This window comes from Scyliorhinus torazame, chromosome 26 (genome assembly GCF_047496885.1).
Source record: "Scyliorhinus torazame isolate Kashiwa2021f chromosome 26, sScyTor2.1, whole genome shotgun sequence".
NCBI lineage: Eukaryota > Metazoa > Chordata > Chondrichthyes > Carcharhiniformes > Scyliorhinidae > Scyliorhinus > Scyliorhinus torazame.
In genome coordinates, this window is record NC_092732.1 from 36,138,081 (window position 1) to 36,158,077 (window position 19,997).

The window sequence follows — 19,997 nt, forward strand, 5'->3', positions numbered from 1 at the left end:
GTACCCCGGTGTGTCTCGGAGCGCAGGCCGGTGTGTACCCCGGTGTCTCTCGGAGCGCAGGCCGGTGTGTATCCCGGTGTGTCTCGGAGCGCAGGCCGGTGTGTACCCCGGTGTCTCTCGGAGCGCAGGCCGGTGTGTATCCCGGTGTCTCTCGGAGCGCAGGCCGGTGTGTATCCCGGTGTGTCTCGGAGCGCAGGCCGGTGTGTATCCCGGTGTGTCTCGGAGCGCAGGCCGGTGTGTACCCCGGCGTCTCTCGGAGCGCAGGCCGGTGTGTATCCCGGTGTGTCTCGGAGCGCAGGCCGGTGTGTATCCCGGTGTCTCTCTGAGCGCAGGCCGGTGTGTATCCCGGTGTGTCTCGGAGCGCAGGCCGGTGTGTATCCCGGTGTCTCTCGGAGCGCAGGCCGGTGTGTACCCCGGTGTCTCTCGGAGCGCAGGCCGGTGTGTACCCCGGTGTGTCTCGGAGCGCAGGCCGGTGTGTACCCCGGTGTGTCTCGGAGCGCAGGCCGGTGTGTACCCCGGTGTGTCTCGGAGCGCAGGCCGGTGTGTATCCCGGTGTGTCTCGGAGCGCAGGCCGGTGTGTACCCCGGTGTGTCTCGGAGCGCAGGCCGGTGTGTACCCCGGTGTCTCTCGGAGCGCAGGCCGGTGTGTATCCCGGTGTGTCTCGGAGCGCAGGCCGGTGTGTACCCCGGTGTCTCTCGGAGCGCAGGCCGGTGTGTATCCCGGTGTGTCTCGGAGCGCAGGCCGGTGTGTACCCCGGTGTGTCTCGGAGCGCAGGCCGGTGTGTACCCCGGTGTCTCTCGGAGCGCAGGCCGGTGTGTACCCCGGTGTGTCTCGGAGCGCAGGCCGGTGTGTACCCCGGTGTGTCTCGGAGCGCAGGCCGGTGTGTACCCTGGTGTGTCTCGGAGCGCAGGCCGGTGTGTACCCAGGTGTGTCTCGGAGCGCAGGCCGGTGTGTACCCCGGTGTCTCTCGGAGCGCAGGCCGGTGTGTACCCCGGTGTGTCTCTCGGAGCGCAGGCCGGTGTGTACCCCGGTGTGTACCCCGGTGTCTCTCGGAGCGCAGGCCGGTGTGTATCCCGGTGTGTCTCTCGGAGCGCAGGCCGGTGTGTACCCCGGTGTCTCTCGGAGCGCAGGCCGGTGTGTATCCCGGTGTGTCTCGGAGTGCAGGCCGGTGTGTACCCCGGTGTCTCTCGGAGCGCAGGCCGGTGTGTATCCCGGTGTCTCTCGGAGCGCAGGCCGGTGTGTATCCCAGTGTGTCTCGGAGCGCAGGCCGGTGTGTACCCCGGTGTGTCTCGGAGCGCAGGCCGGTGTGTACCCCGGTGTCTCTCTGAGCGCAGGCCGGTGTGTACCCCGGTGTGTCTCGGAGCGCAGGCCGGTGTGTATCCCGGTGTGTCTCGGAGCGCAGGCCGGTGTGTACCCCGGTGTGTCTCGGAGCGCAGGCCGGTGTGTATCCCGGTGTGTCTCGGAGCGCAGGCCGGTGTGTACCCCGGTGTGTCTCGGAGCGCAGGCCGGTGTGTACCCCGGTGTGTCTCGGAGCGCAGGCCAGTGTGTACCCCGGTGTGTCTCGGAGCGCAGGCCGGTGTGTACCCCGGTGTGTCTCGGAGCGCAGGCCGGTGTGTACCCCGGTGTGTCTCGGAGCGCAGGCCGGTGTGTACCCCGGTGTCTCTCGGAGCGCAGGCCGGTGTGTACCCCGGTGTGTCTCGGAGCGCAGGCCGGTGTGTACCCCGGTGTGTCTCGGAGCGCAGGCCGGTGTGTACCCCGGTGTCTCTCGGAGCGCAGGCCGGTGTGTACCCCGGTGTGTCTCGGAGCGCAGGCCGGTTTGTAACCCGGTGTCTCTCGGAGCGCAGGCCGGTGTGTATCCCGGTGTGTCTCGGAGCGCAGGCCGGTGTGTACCCCGGTGTGTCTCGGAGCGCAGGCCGGTGTGTCTCCCGGTGTGTCTCGGAGCCCAGGCCGGTGTGTATCGCGGTGTGTCTCGGAGCGCAGGCCGGTGTGTACCCCGGTGTCTCTCGGTGCGCAGGCCGGTGTGTACCCCGGTGTGTCTCGGAGCGCAGGCCGGTGTGTACCCCGGTGTGTCTCGGAGCGCAGGCCGGTGTGTATCCCGGTGTGTCTCGGAGCGCAGGCCGGTGTGTATCCCGGTGTGTCTCGGAGCGCAGGCCGGTGTGTATCCCGGTGTCTCTCGGAGCGCAGGCCGGTGTGTATCCCGGTGTGTCTCGGAGCGCAGGCCGGTGTGTATCCCGGTGTGTCTCGGAGCGCAGGCCGGTGTGTATCCCGGTGTCTCTCGGAGCGCAGGCCGGTGTGTACCACGGTGTCTCTCGGAGCGCAGGCCGGTGTGTATCCCGGTGTGTCTCTTAGAGCGCAGGCCGGTGTGTAACCCGGTGTCTCTCGGAGTGCAGGCCGGTGTGTATCCCGGTGTCTCTCGGAGCGCAGGCCGGTGTGTATCCCGGTGTCTCTCGGAGCGCAGGCCGGTGTGTATCCCGGTGTCTCTCGGAGCGCAGGCCGGTGTGTATCCCAGTGTCTCTCGGAGCGCAGGCCGGTGTGTATCCCGGTGTCTCTCGGAGCGCAGGCCGGTGTGTACCCCGGTGTGTCTCGGAGCGCAGGCCGGTGTGTATCCCGGTGTGTCTCGGAGCGCAGGCCGGTGTGTACCCCGGTGTCTCTCGGAGCGCAGGCCGGTGTGTACCCCGGTGTGTCTCGGAGCGCAGGCCGGTGTGTACCCCGGTGTGTCTCGGAGCGCAGGCCGGTGTGTACCCTGGTGTGTCTCGGAGCGCAGGCCGGTGTGTACCCTGGTGTGTCTCGGAGCGCAGGCCGGTGTGTACCCCGGTGTGTCTCGGAGCGCAGGCCGGTGTGTACCCCGGTGTGTCTCTCGGAGCGCAGGCCGGTGTGTACCCCGGTGTGTCTCTCGGAGCGCAGGCCGGTGTGTACCCCGGTGTCTCTCGGAGCGCAGGCCGGTGTGTATCCCGGTGTGTCTCTCGGAGCGCAGGCCGGTGTGTTCCCCGGTGTCTCTCGGAGCGCAGGCCGGTGTGTATCCCGGTGTGTCTCGGAGCGCAGGCCGGTGTGTACCCCGGTGTCTCTCGGAGCGCAGGCCGGTGTGTATCCCGGTGTCTCTCGGAGCGCAGGCCGGTGTGTATCCCGGTGTGTCTCGGAGCGCAGGCCGGTGTGTATCCCGGTGTGTCTCGGAGCGCAGGCCGGTGTGTACCCCGGTGTGTCTCGGAGCGCAGGCCGGAGTGTATCCCGGTGTCTCTCGGAACGCAGGCCGGTGTGTACCCCGGTGTGTCTCGGAGCGCAGGCCGGTGTGTACCCCGGTGTGTCTCGGAGCGCAGGCCGGTGTGTACCCCGGTGTCTCTCGGAGCGCAGGCCGGTGTGTATCCCGGTGTGTCTCGGAGCGCAGGCCGGTGTGTACCCCGGTGTCTCTCGGAGCGCAGGCCGGTGTGTATCCGGTGTCTCTCGGAGCGCAGGCCGGTGTGTATCCGGTGTGTCTCGGAGCGCAGGCCGGTGTGGACCCCGGTGTCTCTCGGAGCGCAGGCCGGTGTGTACCCCGGTGTGTCTCGGAGCGCAGGCCGGTGTGTATCCCGTTGTCTCTCGGACCGCAGGCCGGTGTGTACCCCGGTGTCTCTCGCAGCGCAGGCCGGTGTGTACCGCGGTGTGTCTCGGAGCGCAGGTCGGTGTGGACCCCGGTGTGTCTCGGAGCGCAGGCCGGTGTGTACCCCGGTGTGTCTCGGAGCGCAGGCCGGTGTGTACCCGGTGTGTCTCGGAGCGCAGGCCGGTGTGTATCCCGGTGTCTCTCGGAGCGCAGGCCGGTGTGTACCCCGGTGTGTCTCGGAGCGCAGGCCGGTGTGTACCCCGGTGTCTCTCGGAGCGCAGGCCGGTGTGTACCCCGGTGTGTCTCGGAGCGCAGGCCGGTGTGTACCCCGGTGTCTCTCGGAGCGCAGGCCGGTGTGTACCCCGGTGTGTCTCGGAGCGCAGGCCGGTGTGTACCCCGGTGTGTCTCGGAGCGCAGGCCGGTGTGTATCCCGGTGTCTCTTGGAGCGCAGGCCGGTGTGTACCCCGGTGTGTCTCGGAGCGCAGGCCGGTGTGTACGCCGGTGTCTCTCGGAGCGCAGGCCGGTGTGTACCCCGGTGTGTCTCGGAGCGCAGGCCGGTGTGTATCCCGGTGTGTCTCGGAGCGCAGGCCGGTGTGTACCCCGGTGTGTCTCGGAGCGCAGGCCGGTGTGTATCCCGGTGTGTCTCGGAGCGCAGGCCGGTGTGTATCCCGGTGTGTCTCGGAGCGCAGGCCGGTGTGTATCCCGGTGTGTCTCGGAGCGCAGGCCGGTGTGTACCCCGGTGTGTCTCGGAGCGCAGGCCGGTGTGTACCCCGGTGTGTCTCGGAGCGCAGGCCGGTGTGTACCCGGTGTGTCTCGGAGCGCAGGCCGGTGTGTATCCCGGTGTCTCTCGGAGCGCAGGCCGGTGTGTACCCCGGTGTGTCTCGGAGCGCAGGCCGGTGTGTACCCCGGTGTGTCTCGGAGCGCAGGGCCGGTGTGTACCCCGGTGTGTCTCGGAGCGCAGGCCGGTGTGTATCCCGGTGTCTCTCGGAGCGCAGGCCGGTGTGTACCCCGGTGTCTCTCGGAGCGCAGGCCGGTGTGTACCCCGGTGTCTCTCGGAGCGCAGGCCGGTGTGTATCCCGGTGTGTCTCGGAGCGCAGGCCGGTGTGTATCCCGGTGTGTCTCGGAGCGCAGGCCGGTGTGTACCCCGTGTCTCTCGGAGCGCAGGCCGGTGTGTACCCCGGTGTGTCTCGGAGCGCAGGCCGGTGTGTACCCTGGTGTGTCCTCGGAGCGCAGGCCGGTGTGTATCCCGGTGTGTCTCGGAGCGCAGGCCGGTGTGTACCCCGGTGTCTCTAGGAGCGCAGGCCGGTGTGTATCCCGGTGTGTCTCGGAGCGCAGGCCGGTGTGTATCCCGGTGTGTCTCGGAGCGCCAGGCCGGTGTGTATCCCGGTGTGTCTCGGAGCGCAGGCCGGTGTGTACCCCGGTGTCTCTCGGAGCGCAGGCCGGTGTGTATCCGGTGTCTCTCGGAGCGCAGGCCGGTGTGTATCCCGGTGTGTCTCGGAGCGCAGGCCGGTGTGTATCCCGGTGTGTCTCGGAGCGCAGGCCGGTGTGTATCCCGGTGTCTCTCGGAGCGCAGGCCGGTGTGTACCCCCGGTGTGTCTCGGAGCGCAGGCCGGTGTGTATCCCGGTTTGTCTCGGAGCGCAGGCCGTGTGTACCCCGGTGTCTCTCGGAGCGCAGGCCGGTGTGTATCCCGGTGTGTCTCGGAGCGCAGGCCGGTGTGTACCCCGGTGTGTCTCGGAGCGCAGGCCGGTGTGTACCCCGGTGTGTCTCGGAGCCAGGCCGGTGTGTATCCCGGTGTGTTTCGGAGCGCAGGCCGGTGTGTATCCCGGTGTGTCTCGGAGCGCAGGCCGGTGTGTATCCCGGTGTGTCTCGGAGCGCAGGCCGGTGTGTATCCGGTGTCTCTCGGAGCGCAGGCCGGTGTGTATCCGGTGTGTCTCGGAGCGCAGGCCGGTGTGTACCCCGGTGTCTCTCGGAGCGCAGGCCGGTGTGTACCCCGGTGTCTCTCGGAGCGCAGGCCGGTGTGTATCCCGGTGTGTCTCGGAGCGCAGGCCGGTGTGTACCCCGGTGTGTCTCGGAGCGCAGGTCGGTGTGTACCCCGGTGTGTCTCGGAGCGCAGGCCGGTGTGTACCCCGGTGTGTCTCGGAGCGCAGGCCGGTGTGGACCCCGGTGTCTCTCGGAGCGCAGGCCGGTGTGTACCCCGGTGTGTCTCTCGGAGCGCAGGCCGGTGTGTATCCCGGTGTGTCTCGGAGCGCAGGCCGGTGTGGACCCCGGTGTCTCTCGGAGCGCAGGCCGTGTGTACCCCGATGTCTCTCGGAGCGCAGGCCGGTGTGTACCCCGGTGTCTCTCGGAGCGCAGGCCGGTGTGTATCCCGGTGTGTCTCGGAGCACAGGCCGGTGTGTATCCCGGTGTCTCTCGGAGCGCAGGCCGGTGTGTCTCGGAGCGCAGGCCGGTGTGTACCCCGGTGTATCTCGGAGCGCAGGCCGGTGTGTACCCCGGTGTGTCTCGGAGCGCAGGCCGGTGTGTACCCCGGTGTCTCTCGGAGCGCAGGCCGGTGTGGACCCCGGTGTCTCTCGGAGCGCAGGCCGGTGTGTACCCCGGTGTGTCTCGGAGCGCAGGCCGGTGTGTACCCCGGTGTCTCTCGGAGCGCAGGCCGGTGTGTACCCCGGTGTGTCTCGGAGCGCAGGCCGGTGTGTACCCCGGTGTCTCTCGGAGCGCAGGCCGGTGTGTACCCCGGTGTGTCTCGGAGCGCAGGCCGGTGTGTACCCCGGTGTCTCTCGGAGCGCAGGCCGGTGTGGACCCCGGTGTCTCTCGGAGCGCAGGCCTCACCTTCGTCGGAGTGACCGACTTGCGCTTTGATCCAGTCTTCTCCAGCTTCTCCTTTGCTGGCTCGTCAATCACCAGTTTGCCCTCCTCGTCGCTGCTGCCGTCGGCATTCTCCTTCTTGTCTCCGTCTCCCTCGCCCTCCGACGAGCTTTGGTGAGGCTCAGGCGCCTGTGCAGAAAGGCCAGAGGTAAGCAACGCTGCGTACCACCGCCCTTCAGCCGGAGCCGCTCAACCCCCACCGCGCCGGGTCCTGGGAGCTCCTCGCCCTCCCCACCCCGCCCAGGGAGGGGCAGCCGTCACCCCCGCCTGTGGCACTACCAGGGCTGAGTACAAGGGGAACTGTGCCAAACAGGGAGATAGACAACCAACGACTCCGCTCGAAGAAGTCGGTTTGAAGGAGCCTCTTAAAGAAGGACGAAGGGGAGAGAGAGGCGGAGAGTTTTAGAGGGTGCGATTCTGGAGCGACACCCCCCCGCCACCCCCCGCCCCCGCCCAGGCAGCTAGCTGAAGGCATGGCCGCCAACGCTGGGATTGGAGGAGCGCGTAGATCTCGGAGAGCTGTAGGGGGCTGGAGGAGGTTATAGAGATAGGGAGGGGGTGTAGGGGGCTGGAGGAGGTTACAGAGATAGGGAGGGGGTGTAAGGGCTGGAGGAGGTTACAGAGATAGGGAGGGGGTGTAGGGGCTGGAGGAGGTTACAGAGATAGGGAGGGGGTGTAGGGGCTGGAGGAGGTTACAGAGATAGGGAGGGGGTGTAAGGGCTGGAGGAGGTTACAGAGATAGGGAGGGGGTGTAGGGGCTGGAGGAGGTTACAGAGATAGGGAGGGGGTGTAGGGGCTGGAGGAGGTTACAGAGATAGGGAGGGGGTGTAAGGGCTGGAGGAGGTTACAGAGATAGGGAGGGGGTGTAGGGGCTGGAGGAGGTTACAGAGATAGGGAGGGGTGTAGGGGCTGGAGGAGGTTACAGAGATAGGAAGGGGGTGGGGGGGCTGGAGTAGGTTACAGAGATAGGGAGGGGGTGTAGGGGCTGGAGGAGGTTACAGAGATAGGGAGGGGGTGTGGGGGCTGGAGGAGGTTACAGAGATAGGGAGGGGGTGTGGGGGCTGGAGGAAGTTACAGAGATAGGGAGGGGGTGTGGGGGCTGGAGGTGGTTACAGAGATACGGAGGGGGTGTAGGGGCTGGAGGAGGTTACAGAGATAGGGAGGGAGTGTAGGGGCTGGAGGAGGTTACAGAGATAGGGAGGGGGTGTGGGGGCTGGAGGAGTTTACAGAGTTGGGAGGGTGTGTAGGGGCTGCAGGAGGTTACAGAGATAGGGAGGGGGTGTAGGGGCTGCAGGAGGTTACAGAGATAGCGAGGGGTGTAGGGGCTGGAGGCGGTTACACAGATAGGGAGGGGGTGTAGAGGCTGGAGGAGGTTACAGAGATAGGGAGGGGGTGCAGGAGCTGGAGGATGTTACAGAGATAGGGAGGGGGTCTAGGGGCTGGAGGAGGTTACAGAGATAGTGAGGGGGTGTCGGGGCTGGAGGAGGTTACAGAGATAGGGAGGGGGTGTAGGGGCTGGAGGAGGTTACAGAGATAGGGAGGGGGTGTAGGGGCTGGAGGAGGTTACAGAGATAGGGAGGGGGTGTGGGGGCTGTGAGAGGTAACAGAGATAGGGAGGGGGTGTGGGGGCTGGAGGAGGTTACAGAGATAGGGAGGGGGTGTAGGGGCTGGAGGAGGTTACAGAGATAGGGAGTGGGTGTAGGGGGCTGGAGGAGGTTACAGAGATAGGGAGGGGGTGTAGGGGCTGGAGGAGGTTACAGAGATAGGAAGGGGGTGGGGGGGCTGGAGGAGGTTACAGAGATAGGGAGGGGGTGTGGGGGCTGGGGGAGGTTACAGAGACAGGGAGGGGGTGTAGGGGCTGGAGGAGGTTACAGAGATAGGGAGGGGGTGTAGGAGCTGGAGGAAGTTACAGAGATAGGGCGGGGGTGTAGGGGGCTGGAGGAGGTTACAGAGACAGGGAGGGGGTGTGGGGGCTGGATGAGGTTACAGAGACAGGGAGGGGGTGTAGGGGCTGGAGGAGGTTACAGAGATAGGGAGGGGGTGTAGGAGCTGGAGGAAGTTACGGAGATAGGGAGGGGGTGTGGGGGCTGGGAGAGGTAACAGAGATAGGGAGGGGGTGTGGGGGCTGGAGCAGGTTACAGAGATAGGGAGGGGGTGCAGGGGCTGGAGGAGGTTACAGAGATAGGGAGGGGGTGTAGGGAATGGAGGAGGTTACAGAGATAGGGAGGGGGTGTAGGGGCTGGAGGAGGTTACAGAGATAGGGAGGGGGTGTAGCGGCTGGAGGAGGTTACAAAGATAGGGAGGGGGTGTCGGGGCTGGAGGACGTTACAGAGATAGGGAGGGGGAGTAGGGGCTGGAGGAGGTTACAGAGATAGGGAGGGGGTGTAGGGGCTGGAGGAGGTTACAGAGATAGGGAGGGAGTGTAGTTGCTGGAGGAGATTACAGAGATTGGGAGGGTGTGTAGGGGGCTGGAGGAGGTTACAGAGATAGGGAGGGGGTGTAGGGGCTGGAGGAGGTTACAGAGATAGGGAGGGGGTGTAGGGGGCTAGAGGAGGTTACAGAGATAGGGAGGGGGTGTAGGAGCTGGAGGAGGTTACAGAGATAGGAAGGGGTGGGGGGGCTGGAGGAGGTTACAGAGATAGGGAGGGGGTGTGGGGGCTGGAGGAGGTTACAGAGCTAGGGAGGGGGTGTGGGGGCTGGAGGAAGTTACAGAGATAGGGAGGGGGTGTGTGGGCTGGAGGTGATTACAGAGATAGGTAGGGGGTGTAGGGGCTGGAGGAGGTTACAGAGAGAGGGAGGGGGTGCGGGGCTGGAGGAGGTTACAGAGATAGGGAGGGGCTGTGGGGGCTGGAGGAGTTTACAGAGTTGGGAGGGTGTGTAGGGGCTGCAGGAGGTGACAGAGATAGGGAGGGGGTGTAGGGGCTGCAGGAGGTTACAGAGATAGCGAGGGGTGTAGGGGCTGGAGGCGGTTACACAGATAGGGAGGGGGTGTGGGGGCTGGAGGAGGTTACAGAGATAGGGAGGGGGTGTAGGGGCTGGAGGAGGTTACAGAGATAGGGTGGGGGTGTCGGGGCTGGAGGAGGTTACAGAGATAGGGAGGGGGTGTAGGGGCTGGAGGAGGTTACAGAGATAGGGAGGGGGTGTAGGGGCTGGAGGAGGTTACAGAGATAGGGAGGGAGTGTAGTTGCTGGAGGAGATTACAGAGATTGGGAGGGTGTGTAGGGGGCTGGAGGAGGTTACAGAGATAGGGAGGGGGTGTAGGGGCTGGAGGAGGTTACAGAGATAGGGAGGGGGTGTAGGGGGCTGGAGGAGGTTACAGAGATAGGGAGGGGGTGTAGGAGCTGGAGGAGGTTACAGAGATAGGGAGGGGGTGTGGGGGCTGGAGGAGGTTACAGAGATAGGGAGGGGGTGTGGGGGCTGGAGGAAGTTACAGAGATAGGGAGGGGGTGTGGGGGCTGGAGGAAGTTACAGAGATAGGGAGGGGGTGTGGGGGCTGGAGGTGATTACAGAGATAGGTAGGGGGTGTAGGGGCTGGAGGAGGTTACAGAGAGAGGGAGGGGGTGCGGGGCTGGAGGAGGTTACAGAGATAGGGAGGGGCTGTGGGGGCTGGAGGAGTTTACAGAGTTGGGAGGGTGTGTAGGGGCTGCAGGAGGTGACAGAGATAGGGAGGGGGTGTAGGGGCTGCAGGAGGTTACAGAGATAGCGAGGGGTGTAGGGGCTGGAGGCGGTTACACAGATAGGGAGGGGGTGTGGGGGCTGGAGGAGGTTACAGAGATAGGGAGGGGGTGTAGGGGCTGGAGGAGGTTACAGAGATAGGGTGGGGGTGTCGGGGCTGGAGGAGGTTACAGAGATAGGGAGGGGGTGTAGGGGCTGGAGGAGGTTACAGAGATAGGGAGGGGGTGTAGGGGCTGGAGGAGGTTACAGAGATAGGGAGGGAGTGTAGTTGCTGGAGGAGATTACAGAGATTGGGAGGGTGTGTAGGGGGCTGGAGGAGGTTACAGAGATAGGGAGGGGGTGTAGGGGCTGGAGGAGGTTACAGAGATAGGGAGGGGGTGTAGGGGGCTGGAGGAGGTTACAGAGATAGGGAGGGGGTGTAGGAGCTGGAGGAGGTTACAGAGATAGGAAGGGGTGGGGGGGCTGGAGGAGGTTACAGAGATAGGGAGGGGGTGTGGGGGCTGGAGGAAGTTACAGAGATAGGGAGGGGGTGTGGGGGCTGGAGGTGATTACAGAGATAGGTAGGGGGTGTAGGGGCTGGAGGAGGTTACAGAGAGAGGGAGGGGGTGCGGGGCTGGAGGAGGTTACAGAGATAGGGAGGGGCTGTGGGGGCTGGAGGAGTTTACAGAGTTGGGAGGGTGTGTAGGGGCTGCAGGAGGTGACAGAGATAGGGAGGGGGTGTAGGGGCTGCAGGAGGTTCAGAGATAGCGAGGGGTGTAGGAGCTGGAGGCGGTTACACAGATAGGGAGGGGGTGTGGGGGCTGGAGGAGGTTACAGAGATAGGGAGGGGGTGTAGGGGCTGGAGGAGGTTACAGAGATAGGGTGGGGGTGTCGGGGCTGGAGGAGGTTACAGAGATAGGGAGGGGGTGTAGGGGCTGGAGGAGGTTACAGAGATAGGGAGGGGGTGTGGGGGCTGGGAGAGGTAACAGAGATAGGGAGGGGGTGTGGGGGCTGGAGCAGGTTACAGAGATAGGGAGGGGGTGTAGGGGCTGGAGGAGGTTACAGAGATAGGGAGGGGGTGTAGGGAATGGAGGAGGTTACAGAGATAGGGAGGGGGTGTAGGGGCTGGAGGAGGTTACAGAGATAGGGAGGGGGTGTCGCGGCTGGAGGAGGTTACAAAGATAGGGAGGGGGTGTAGGGGCTGGAGGACGTTACAGAGATAGGGAGGGGGAGTAGGGGCTGGAGGAGGTTACAGAGATAGGGAGGGGGTGTAGGGGCTGGAGGAGGTTACAAAGATAGGGAGGGAGTGTAGTTGCTGGAGGAGATTACAGAGATTGGGAGGGTGTGTAGGGGGCTGGAGGAGGTTACAGAGATAGGGAGGGGGTGTCGGGGCTCGAGGAGGTTACAGAGTTTGGAGGGGGTGTAGGGGCTGGAGGAGGTTACAGAGACAGGGAGGGGGTGTAGGGGATGGAGGTGGTTACAGAGTTAGGGAGGGGGGTGTAGGGGCTGGAGGAGGTTACAGAGATAGGGAGGGGGTGTCGGGGCTGGAGGAGGTTACAGAGACAGGGAGAGGGTGTGGGGGCTGGGGGAGGTTACAGAGACAGGGAGGGGGTGTAGGGGCTGGAGGAGGTTACAGAGATAGGGAGGGGGTGTAGGAGCTGGAGGAAGTTACAGAGATAGGGCGGGGGTGTAGGGGGCTGGAGGAGGTTACAGAGACAGGGAGGGGGTGTGGGGGCAGGATGAGGTTACAGAGACAGGGAGGGGGTGTAGGGGCTGGAGGAGGTTACAGAGATAGGGAGGGGGTGTAGGAGCTGGAGGAAGTTACGGAGATAGGGAGGGGGTGTGGGGGCTGGGAGAGGTAACAGAGATAGGGAGGGGGTGTGGGGGCTGGAGCAGGTTACAGAGATAGGGAGGGGGTGCAGGGGCTGGAGGAGGTTACAGAGATAGGGAGGGGGTGTAGGGAATGGAGGAGGTTACAGAGATAGGGAGGGGGTGTAGGGGCTGGAGGAGGTTACAGAGATAGGGAGGGGGTGTAGCGGCTGGAGGAGGTTACAAAGATAGGGAGGGGGTGTCGGGGCTGGAGGACGTTACAGAGATAGGGAGGGGGAGTAGGGGCTGGAGGAGGTTACAGAGATAGGGAGGGGGTGTAGGGGCTGGAGGAGGTTACAGAGATAGGGAGGGAGTGTAGTTGCTGGAGGAGATTACAGAGATTGGGAGGGTGTGTAGGGGGCTGGAGGAGGTTACAGAGATAGGGAGGGGGTGTAGGGGCTGGAGGAGGTTACAGAGATAGGGAGGGGGTGTAGGGGGCTGGAGGAGGTTACAGAGATAGGGAGGGGGTGTAGGAGCTGGAGGAGGTTACAGAGATAGGAAGGGGGTGGGGGGGCTGGAGGAGGTTACAGAGATAGGGAGGGGGTGTGGGGGCTGGAGGAGGTTACAGAGATAGGGAGGGGGTGTAGGGGCTGGAGGAGGTTACAGAGAGAGGGAGGGGGTGCGGGGCTGGAGGAGGTTACAGAGATAGGGAGGGGCTGTGGGGGCTGGAGGAGTTTACAGAGTTGGGAGGGTGTGTAGGGGCTGCAGGAGGTGACAGAGATAGGGAGGGGGTGTAGGGGCTGCAGGAGGTTACAGAGATAGCGAGGGGTGTAGGGGCTGGAGGCGGTTACACAGATAGGGAGGGGGTGTAGAGGCTGGAGGAGGTTACAGAGATAGGGAGGGGGTGTAGGGACTGGAGGAGGTTACAGAGATAGGGAGGGGGTCAGGGGCTGGAGGAGATTACAGAGATAGGGAGGGGGTGTTGGGGCTGGAGGAGGTTACAGAGATAGGGAGGGGGTGTAGGGGCTGGAGGAGGTTACAGAGATAGGGAGGGGGTGTAGGGGCTGGAGGAGGTTACAGAGATAGGGAGGGGGTGTGGGGGCTGGGAGAGGTAACAGAGATAGGGAGGGGGTGTGGGGGCTTGAGGAGGTTACAGAGATAGGGAGGGGGTGTAGGGGCTGGAGGAGGTTACAGAGATAGGGTGGGGGTGTCGGGGCTGGAGGAGGTTACAGAGATAGGAAGGGGGTGTAGGGGCTGGAGGAGGTTACAGAGATAGGGAGGGGGTGTAGGGCTGGAGGAGGTTACAGAGATAGGGAGGGGGTGTGGGGGCTGGAGCAGGTTACAGAGATAGGGAGGGGGTGTAGGGGGCTGGAGGAGGTTACAGAGATAGGGAGGGGGTGTCGGGGCTCTAGGAGGTTACAGAGTTTGGAGGGGGTGTAGGGGCTGGAGGAGGTTACAGAGACAGGGAGGGGGTGTAGGGGATGGAGGTGGTTACAGAGATAGGGAGGGGGGTGTAGAGGCTGGAGGAGGTTACAGAGATAGGGAGGAGGCGTCGGGGCTGGAGGAGGTTACAGAGATAGGGAGGGGGTGTCGGGGCTGGAGGAGGTTACAGAGACAGGGAGGGGGTGTGGGGGCTGGGGGAGGTTACAGAGACAGGGAGGGGGTGTAGGGGCTGGAGGAAGTTACAGAGATAGGGAGGGGGTGTGGGGGCTGGGAGAGGTAACAGAGATAGGGAGGGGGTGTGGGGGCTGGAGCAGGTTACAGAGATAGGGAGGGGGTGCAGGGGCTGGAGGAGGTTACAGAGATAGGGAGGGGGTGTAGGGAATGGAGGAGGTTACAGAGATAGGGAGGGGGTGTAGGGGCTGGAGGAGGTTACAGAGATAGGGAGGGGGTGTAGCGGCTGGAGGAGGTTACAAAGATAGGGAGGGGGTGTCGGGGCTGGAGGACGTTACAGAGATAGGGAGGGGGAGTAGGGGCTGGAGGAGGTTACAGAGATAGGGAGGGGGTGTAGGGGCTGGAGGAGGTTACAGAGATAGGGAGGGAGTGTAGTTGCTGGAGGAGATTACAGAGATTGGGAGGGTGTGTAGGGGGCTGGAGGAGGTTACAGAGATAGGGAGGGGGTGTAGGGGCTCGAGGAGGTTACAGAGTTGGGAGGGGGTGTAGGGGCTGGAGGAGGTTACAGAGACAGGGAGGGGGTGTAGGGGATGGAGGTGGTTACAGAGATAGGGAGGGGGGGTGTAGGGGCTGGAGGAGGTTACAGAGATAGGGAGGAGGCGTCGGGGCTGGAGGAGGTTACAGAGATAGGGAGGGGGTGTCGGGGCTGGAGGAGGTTACAGAGACAGGGAGGGGGTGTGGGGGCTGGAGGAGGTTACAGAGACAGGGAGGGGGTGTAGGGGCTGGAGGAGGTTACAGAGATAGGGAGGGGGTGTAGGAGCTGGAGGAAGTTACAGAGATAGGGCGGGGGTGTAGGGGGCTGGAGGAGGTTACAGAGATAGGGAGGGGGTGTCGGGGCTGGAGGAGGTTACAGAGACAGGGAGGGGGTGTGGGGTCTGGAGGAGGTTACAGAGACAGGGAGGGGGTGTAGGGGCTGGAGGAGGTTACAGAGATAGGGAGGGGGTGTAGGAGCTGGAGGAAGTTACAGAGATAGGGCGGGGTTGTAGGGGGCTGGAGGAGGTTACAGAGATAGGGAGGGGGTGTCGGGGCTGGAGGAGGTTACAGAGATATTGAGGGGCTGTAGGTCTGGAGGAGGTTACAGAGATAGGGAGGGGTGTGGGGGCTGGAGGAGGTTACAGAGATAGGGAGGGGGTGTCGGGGCTGGAGGAGGTTACAGAGATAGGGAGGGGGTGTGGGGGTTGTAGGAGGTTACAGAGATAGGGAGAGGGTGTAGGGGCTGGAGGAGGTTACAGAGATAGGGAGGGGGTGTAGGGGCTGGAGGAGGTTACAGAGATAGGGAGGGGGTGTAGGGGCTGGAGGAGGTTACAGAGATAGTGAGGGGGTGTCGGGGCTGGAGGAGGTTACAGAGATAGGGAGAGGGTGTAGGGGCTGGAGGAGGTTACAGAGATAGGGAGGGGGTGTCGGGGCTGGAGGAGGTTACAGAGATAGGGAGGGGGTGTGGGGGTTGTAGGAGGTTACAGAGATGGGGCGGGGGTGTAGGGGGCTGGAGGAGGTTACAGAGATAGGGAGGGGGTGTCGGGGCTGGAGGAGGTTACAGAGACAGGGAGGGGGTGTGGGGGCTGGAGGAGGTTACAGAGACAGGGAGGGGGTGTAGGGGCTGGAGGAGGTTACAGAGATAGGGAGGGGGTGTAGGAGCTGGAGGAAGTTACAGAGATAGGGCGGGGTTGTAGGGGGCTGGAGGAGGTTACAGAGATAGGGAGGGGGTGTCGGGGCTGGAGGAGGTTACAGAGATATTGAGGGGCTGTAGGTCTGGAGGAGGTTACAGAGATAGGGAGGGGTGTGGGGGCTGGAGGAGGTTACAGAGATAGGGAGGGGGTGTCGGGGCTGGAGGAGGTTACAGAGATAGGGAGGGGGTGTGGGGGTTGTAGGAGGTTACAGAGATAGGGAGAGGGTGTAGGGGCTGGAGGAGGTTACAGAGATAGGGAGGGGGTGTAGGGGCTGGAGGAGGTTACAGAGATAGGGAGGGGGTGTAGGGGCTGGAGGAGGTTACAGAGATAGTGAGGGGGTGTCGGGGCTGGAGGAGGTTACAGAGATAGGGAGAGGGTGTAGGGGCTGGAGGAGGTTACAGAGATAGGGAGGGGGTGTCGGGGCTGGAGGAGGTTACAGAGATAGGGAGGGGGTGTGGGGGTTGTAGGAGGTTACAGAGATAGGGAGAGGGTGTAGGGGCTGGAGGAGGTTACAGAGATAGGGAGGGGGTGTAGGGGCTGGAGGAGGTTACAGAGATAGGGAGGGGGTGTAGGGGCTGGAGGAGGTTACAGAGAAAATGAGGGGGTGTCGGGGCTGGAGGAGGTTACAGAGATAGGGAGAGGGTGTCGGGGCTGGAGGAGGTTACAGAGATAGGGAGGGGGTGTCGGGGCTGGAGGAGGTTACAGAGATAGGGAGGGGGTGTCGGGGCTGGAGGAGGTTACAGAGATAGGGAGGGGGTGTCGGGGCTGGAGGAGGTTACAGAGATAGGGAGGGGGTATAGGGGCTGGAGGTGGTTACAGAGATAGGGAGGGCGTGTCGGGGCTGGAGGAGGTTACAGAGATAGGGAGGGGGGTGTAGGGGCTGGAGGAGGTTACAGAGATAGGGAGGGGGTGTAGGGGCTGGAGGAGGTTACAGAGATAGGGAGGGGGTGTAGGGGCTGGAGGAGGTTACAGAGATAGGGAGGGGGTGTAGGGGCTGGAGGAGGTGACAGAGATAGGGAGGGGGTGTAGGGGCTGGAGGAGGTGACAGAGATAGGGAGGGGGTGTCGGGGCTGGAGGAGGTTACAGAGATAGGGAGGGGGGTGTAGGGGCTGGAGGAGGTTACAGAGATAGGGAGGGGGTGTAGGGGCTGGAGGAGGTTACAGAGATAGGGAGGGCGTGTCGGGGCTGGAGGAGGTTACAGAGATAGGGAGGGGGGTGTAGGGGCTGGAGGAGGTTACAGAGATAGGGAGGGGGTGTAGGGGCTGGAGGAGGTTACAGAGATAGGGAGGGGGTGTAGGGGCTGGAGGAGGTTACAGAGATAGGGAGGGGGTGTAGGGGCTGGAGGAGGTGACAGAGATAGGGAGGGGGTGTAGGGGCTGGAGGAGGTTACAGAGATAGGGAGGGGGTGTCGGGGCTGGAGGAGGTTACAGAGATAGGGAGGGTGTGTCGGGGCTGGAGAAGGTTACAGAGATATTGAGGGGCTGTAGGTCTGGAGGAGGTTACAGAGATAGGGAGGGGTGTGGGGGCTGGAGGAGGTTACAGAGATAGGGAGGGGGTGTAGGGCCTGGAGGAGGTTACAGAGATAGGGAGGGGGTGTAGGGGTTGGAGGAGGTTACAGAGATAGGGAGGGGGTGTCGGGGCTGGAGGAGGTTACAGAGATAGGGAGGGGGTGTGGGGGTTGGAGGAGGTTACAGAGATAGGGAGGGGGTGTAGGGGCTGGAGGAGGTTACAGAGATAGGGAGTGGGTGTAGGGGCTGAAGGAGGTTACAGAGATAGGGAGGGGGTGTAGGGGCTGGAGGAGGTTACAGAGATAGTGAGGGGGTGTGGGGGCTGGAGGAGGTTACAGAGATAGTGAGGGGGTGTCGGGGCTGGAGGAGGTTACAGAGATAGGGAGGGGGTGTAGGGGCTGGAGGAGGTTACAGAGATAGTGAGGGGGTGTGGGGGCTGGAGGAGGTTACAGAGATAGTGAGGGGGTGTCGGGGCTGGAGGAGGTTACAGAGATAGTGAGGGGGTGTCGGGGCTGGAGGAGGTTACAGAGATAGGGAGGAGGAGTAGGGGCTGGAGGAGGTTACAGAGATAGTGAGGGGGTGTCGGGGCTGGAGGAGGTTACAGAGATAAGGAGGGGTGGGAGAGGAGGGCTGATTTGAGAATGAGGATGTGGGTTTATAACGGTGGGTGTCTCCTGCCTGGGAGGCAGTTTCGGTCACACGGCAGCGGGGGAGGAGGTTGAAGAAGTTCGGCTGGATAACGGAGTGAAATGGTGGGTGGTTGAATGTTTGGAAGGGGCAGAGTAGCAATTTGAGAACAGGTCTGATTGGTCAGCGATGGAAGTGGCCTCTAACCGCAGGGACACGCGAACAGTAAACTCCGAGACACTAACCTGGTATCCAGACTTCTTTACTGTCGGATTGTTCTGGATTTCCCACAGACCCTCGCTGAAACCTTTTCGCTTGTTTGGCTTCCCCAACTTCTCTTTGGATTCCTCGTACGGAAACAGGTCCTTCGGTCCCAGGAAGGCCCTGCGAGAGGAGAGGGCAAAGCACAGGTTCACAGCAGCCGCAACGTCCTCCATCTGTCTCTCCAGGGGAGTCAAACCTGTCTCGGTTCGAGTTCAACTCCCAACGGGGTCAGCACAGAAATCCTGGGCCACCTGCCCCAGGTTAGTACTGAGGGAGCGCCGCACTGTCAGAGGGTCAGTACTGAGGGAGTGCCGCACTGTCAGAGGGTCAGTGCTGAGGGAGTGCCGCACTGTCAGAGGGTCAGTACTGAGGGAGTGCCGCACTGTCAGAGGGTCAGTGCTGAGGGAGTGCGGCACTGTCAAAGGGTCAGTGCTGAGGGAGTGCCGCACTGTGCGAGGGTCAGTACTGATGGAGCGCCGCACTGTGCGAGGGTCAGTACTGAGGGAGCGCCGCACTGTCAGAGGGTCAGTACTGAGGGAGTGCCGCACTGTCAGAGGGTCAGTACTGAGGGAGCTCCGCACTGTGGGAGGGTCAGTACTGAGGGAGTGCCGCACTGTGGGAGGGTCAGCACTGAGGGAGCGCCGCACTGTGGGAGGGTCAGTGCTCAGGGAGCGCCGCACTGTCAGAGGGTCAGTGCTGAGGGAGCGCCGCACTGTGGGAGGGTCAGTACTGAGGGAGCGCCGCACTGTCAGAGGGTCAGTACTGAGGGAGCGCCGCACTGTGGGAGGGTCAGTACTGAGGGAGCGCCGCACTGTCGGAGGGTCAGTACTGAGTGAGCGCCGCGCTGTCGGAGGGTCAGTACTGAGGGAGCGCCGCACTGTGGGAGGGTCAGTGCTCAGGGAGCGCCGCACTGTCAGAGGGTCAGTGCTGAGGGAGCGCCGCACTGTGGGAGGGTCAGTACTGAGGGAGCGCCGCACTGTCAGAGGGTCAGTACTGAGGGAGCGCCGCACTGTGGGAGGGTCAGTACTGAGGGAGCGCCGCACTGTCGGAGGGTCAGTACTGAGTGAGCGCCGCGCTGTCGGAGGGTCAGTACTGAGGGAATGCCGCACTGTGGGAGGGTCAGTACTGAGGGAGCGACGCACTGTCAGAGGGTCAGTACTGAGGGAGCGACGCACTGTCAGAGGGTCAGTACTGAGGGAGCGCCGCACTGTGGGAGGGTCAGTACTGAGGGAGTGCCGCACTGTGCGAGGGTCAGTACTGAGGGAGCGCCGCACTGTCAGAGGGTCAGTGCTCAGGGAGCGCGCACTGTGCGAGGGTCAGTACTGAGGGAGCGCCGCACTGTCAGAGGGTCAGTACTGAGGGAGAGCCGCACTGTGGGAGGGTCAGTACTGAGGGAGTGCCGCACTGTCAGAGGGTCAGTACTGAGGGAGAGCCGCACTGTCAGAGGGTCAGTAATGAGGGAGCGCCGCACTGTCAGAGGGTCAGTACTGAGCGAGCGCCGCACTGTCGGAGGGTCAGTACTGAGTGAGCGCCGCACTGTGGGAGGGTCAGTACTGGGGGAGCGACGCACTGTCAGAGGCTCAGTACTGAGGGAGCGCCGCACTGTGGGAGGGTCAGTACTGAGGGAGTGCCGCACTGTGCGAGGGTCAGTACTGAGGGAGCGCCGCACTGTCAGAGGGTCAGTGCTCAGGGAGCGCGCACTGTGCGAGGGTCAGTACTGAGGGAGCGCCGCACTGTCAGAGGGTCAGTACTGAGGGAGAGCCGCACTGTGGGAGGGTCAGTACTGAGGGAGTGCCGCACTGTCAGAGGGTCAGTACTGAGGGAGAGCCGCACTGTCAGAGGGTCAGTACTGAGGGAGCGCCGCACTGTCAGAGGGTCAGTACTGAGGGAGCGCCGCACTGTCGGAGGGTCAGTACTGAGTGAGCGCCGCACTGTGGGAGGGTCAGTACTGAGGGAGCGACGCACTGTCAGAGGCTCAGTACTGAGGGAGCGCCGCACTGTGGGAGGGTCAGTACTGAGGGAGTGCCGCTCTGTCAGAGGGTCAGTACTGAGTGAGTGCTGCACTGTGGCAGGGTCAGTACTGAGGGAGTGCTGCACTGTCAGAGGGTCAGTACTGAGGGAGCGCCGCACTGTGGGAGGGTCAGTACTGAGGGAGTGCCGCACTGTCGGAGGGTCAGTACTGAGGGAGCGCCGCACTGTCAGAGGGTCAGTACTGAGTGAGTGCTGCACTGTGGCAGGGTCAGTACTGAGGGAGTGCTGCACTGTCAGAGGGTCAGTACTGAGGGAGCGCCGCACTGTGGGAGGGTCAGTACTGAGGGAGCGCCACACTGTGGGAGGGTCAGTACTGAGGGAGTGCCGCA

The 19,997-nt window shown here is 63.6% G+C and overlaps 1 protein-coding gene across 1 annotated transcript in view; it reads right to left on the reverse strand.

Moving 5' to 3' along the window:
* The window catches only part of LOC140402971 (hepatoma-derived growth factor-like), a 91,060-nt gene that overhangs the window by 43,315 nt on the left and 27,748 nt on the right, over positions 1-19,997 (reverse strand). The window contains 2 exon segments of the mRNA XM_072490622.1: positions 6,399-6,563; positions 17,619-17,757. Of these exon segments, the coding sequence (XP_072346723.1) occupies positions 6,399-6,563; positions 17,619-17,757 (304 nt within the window).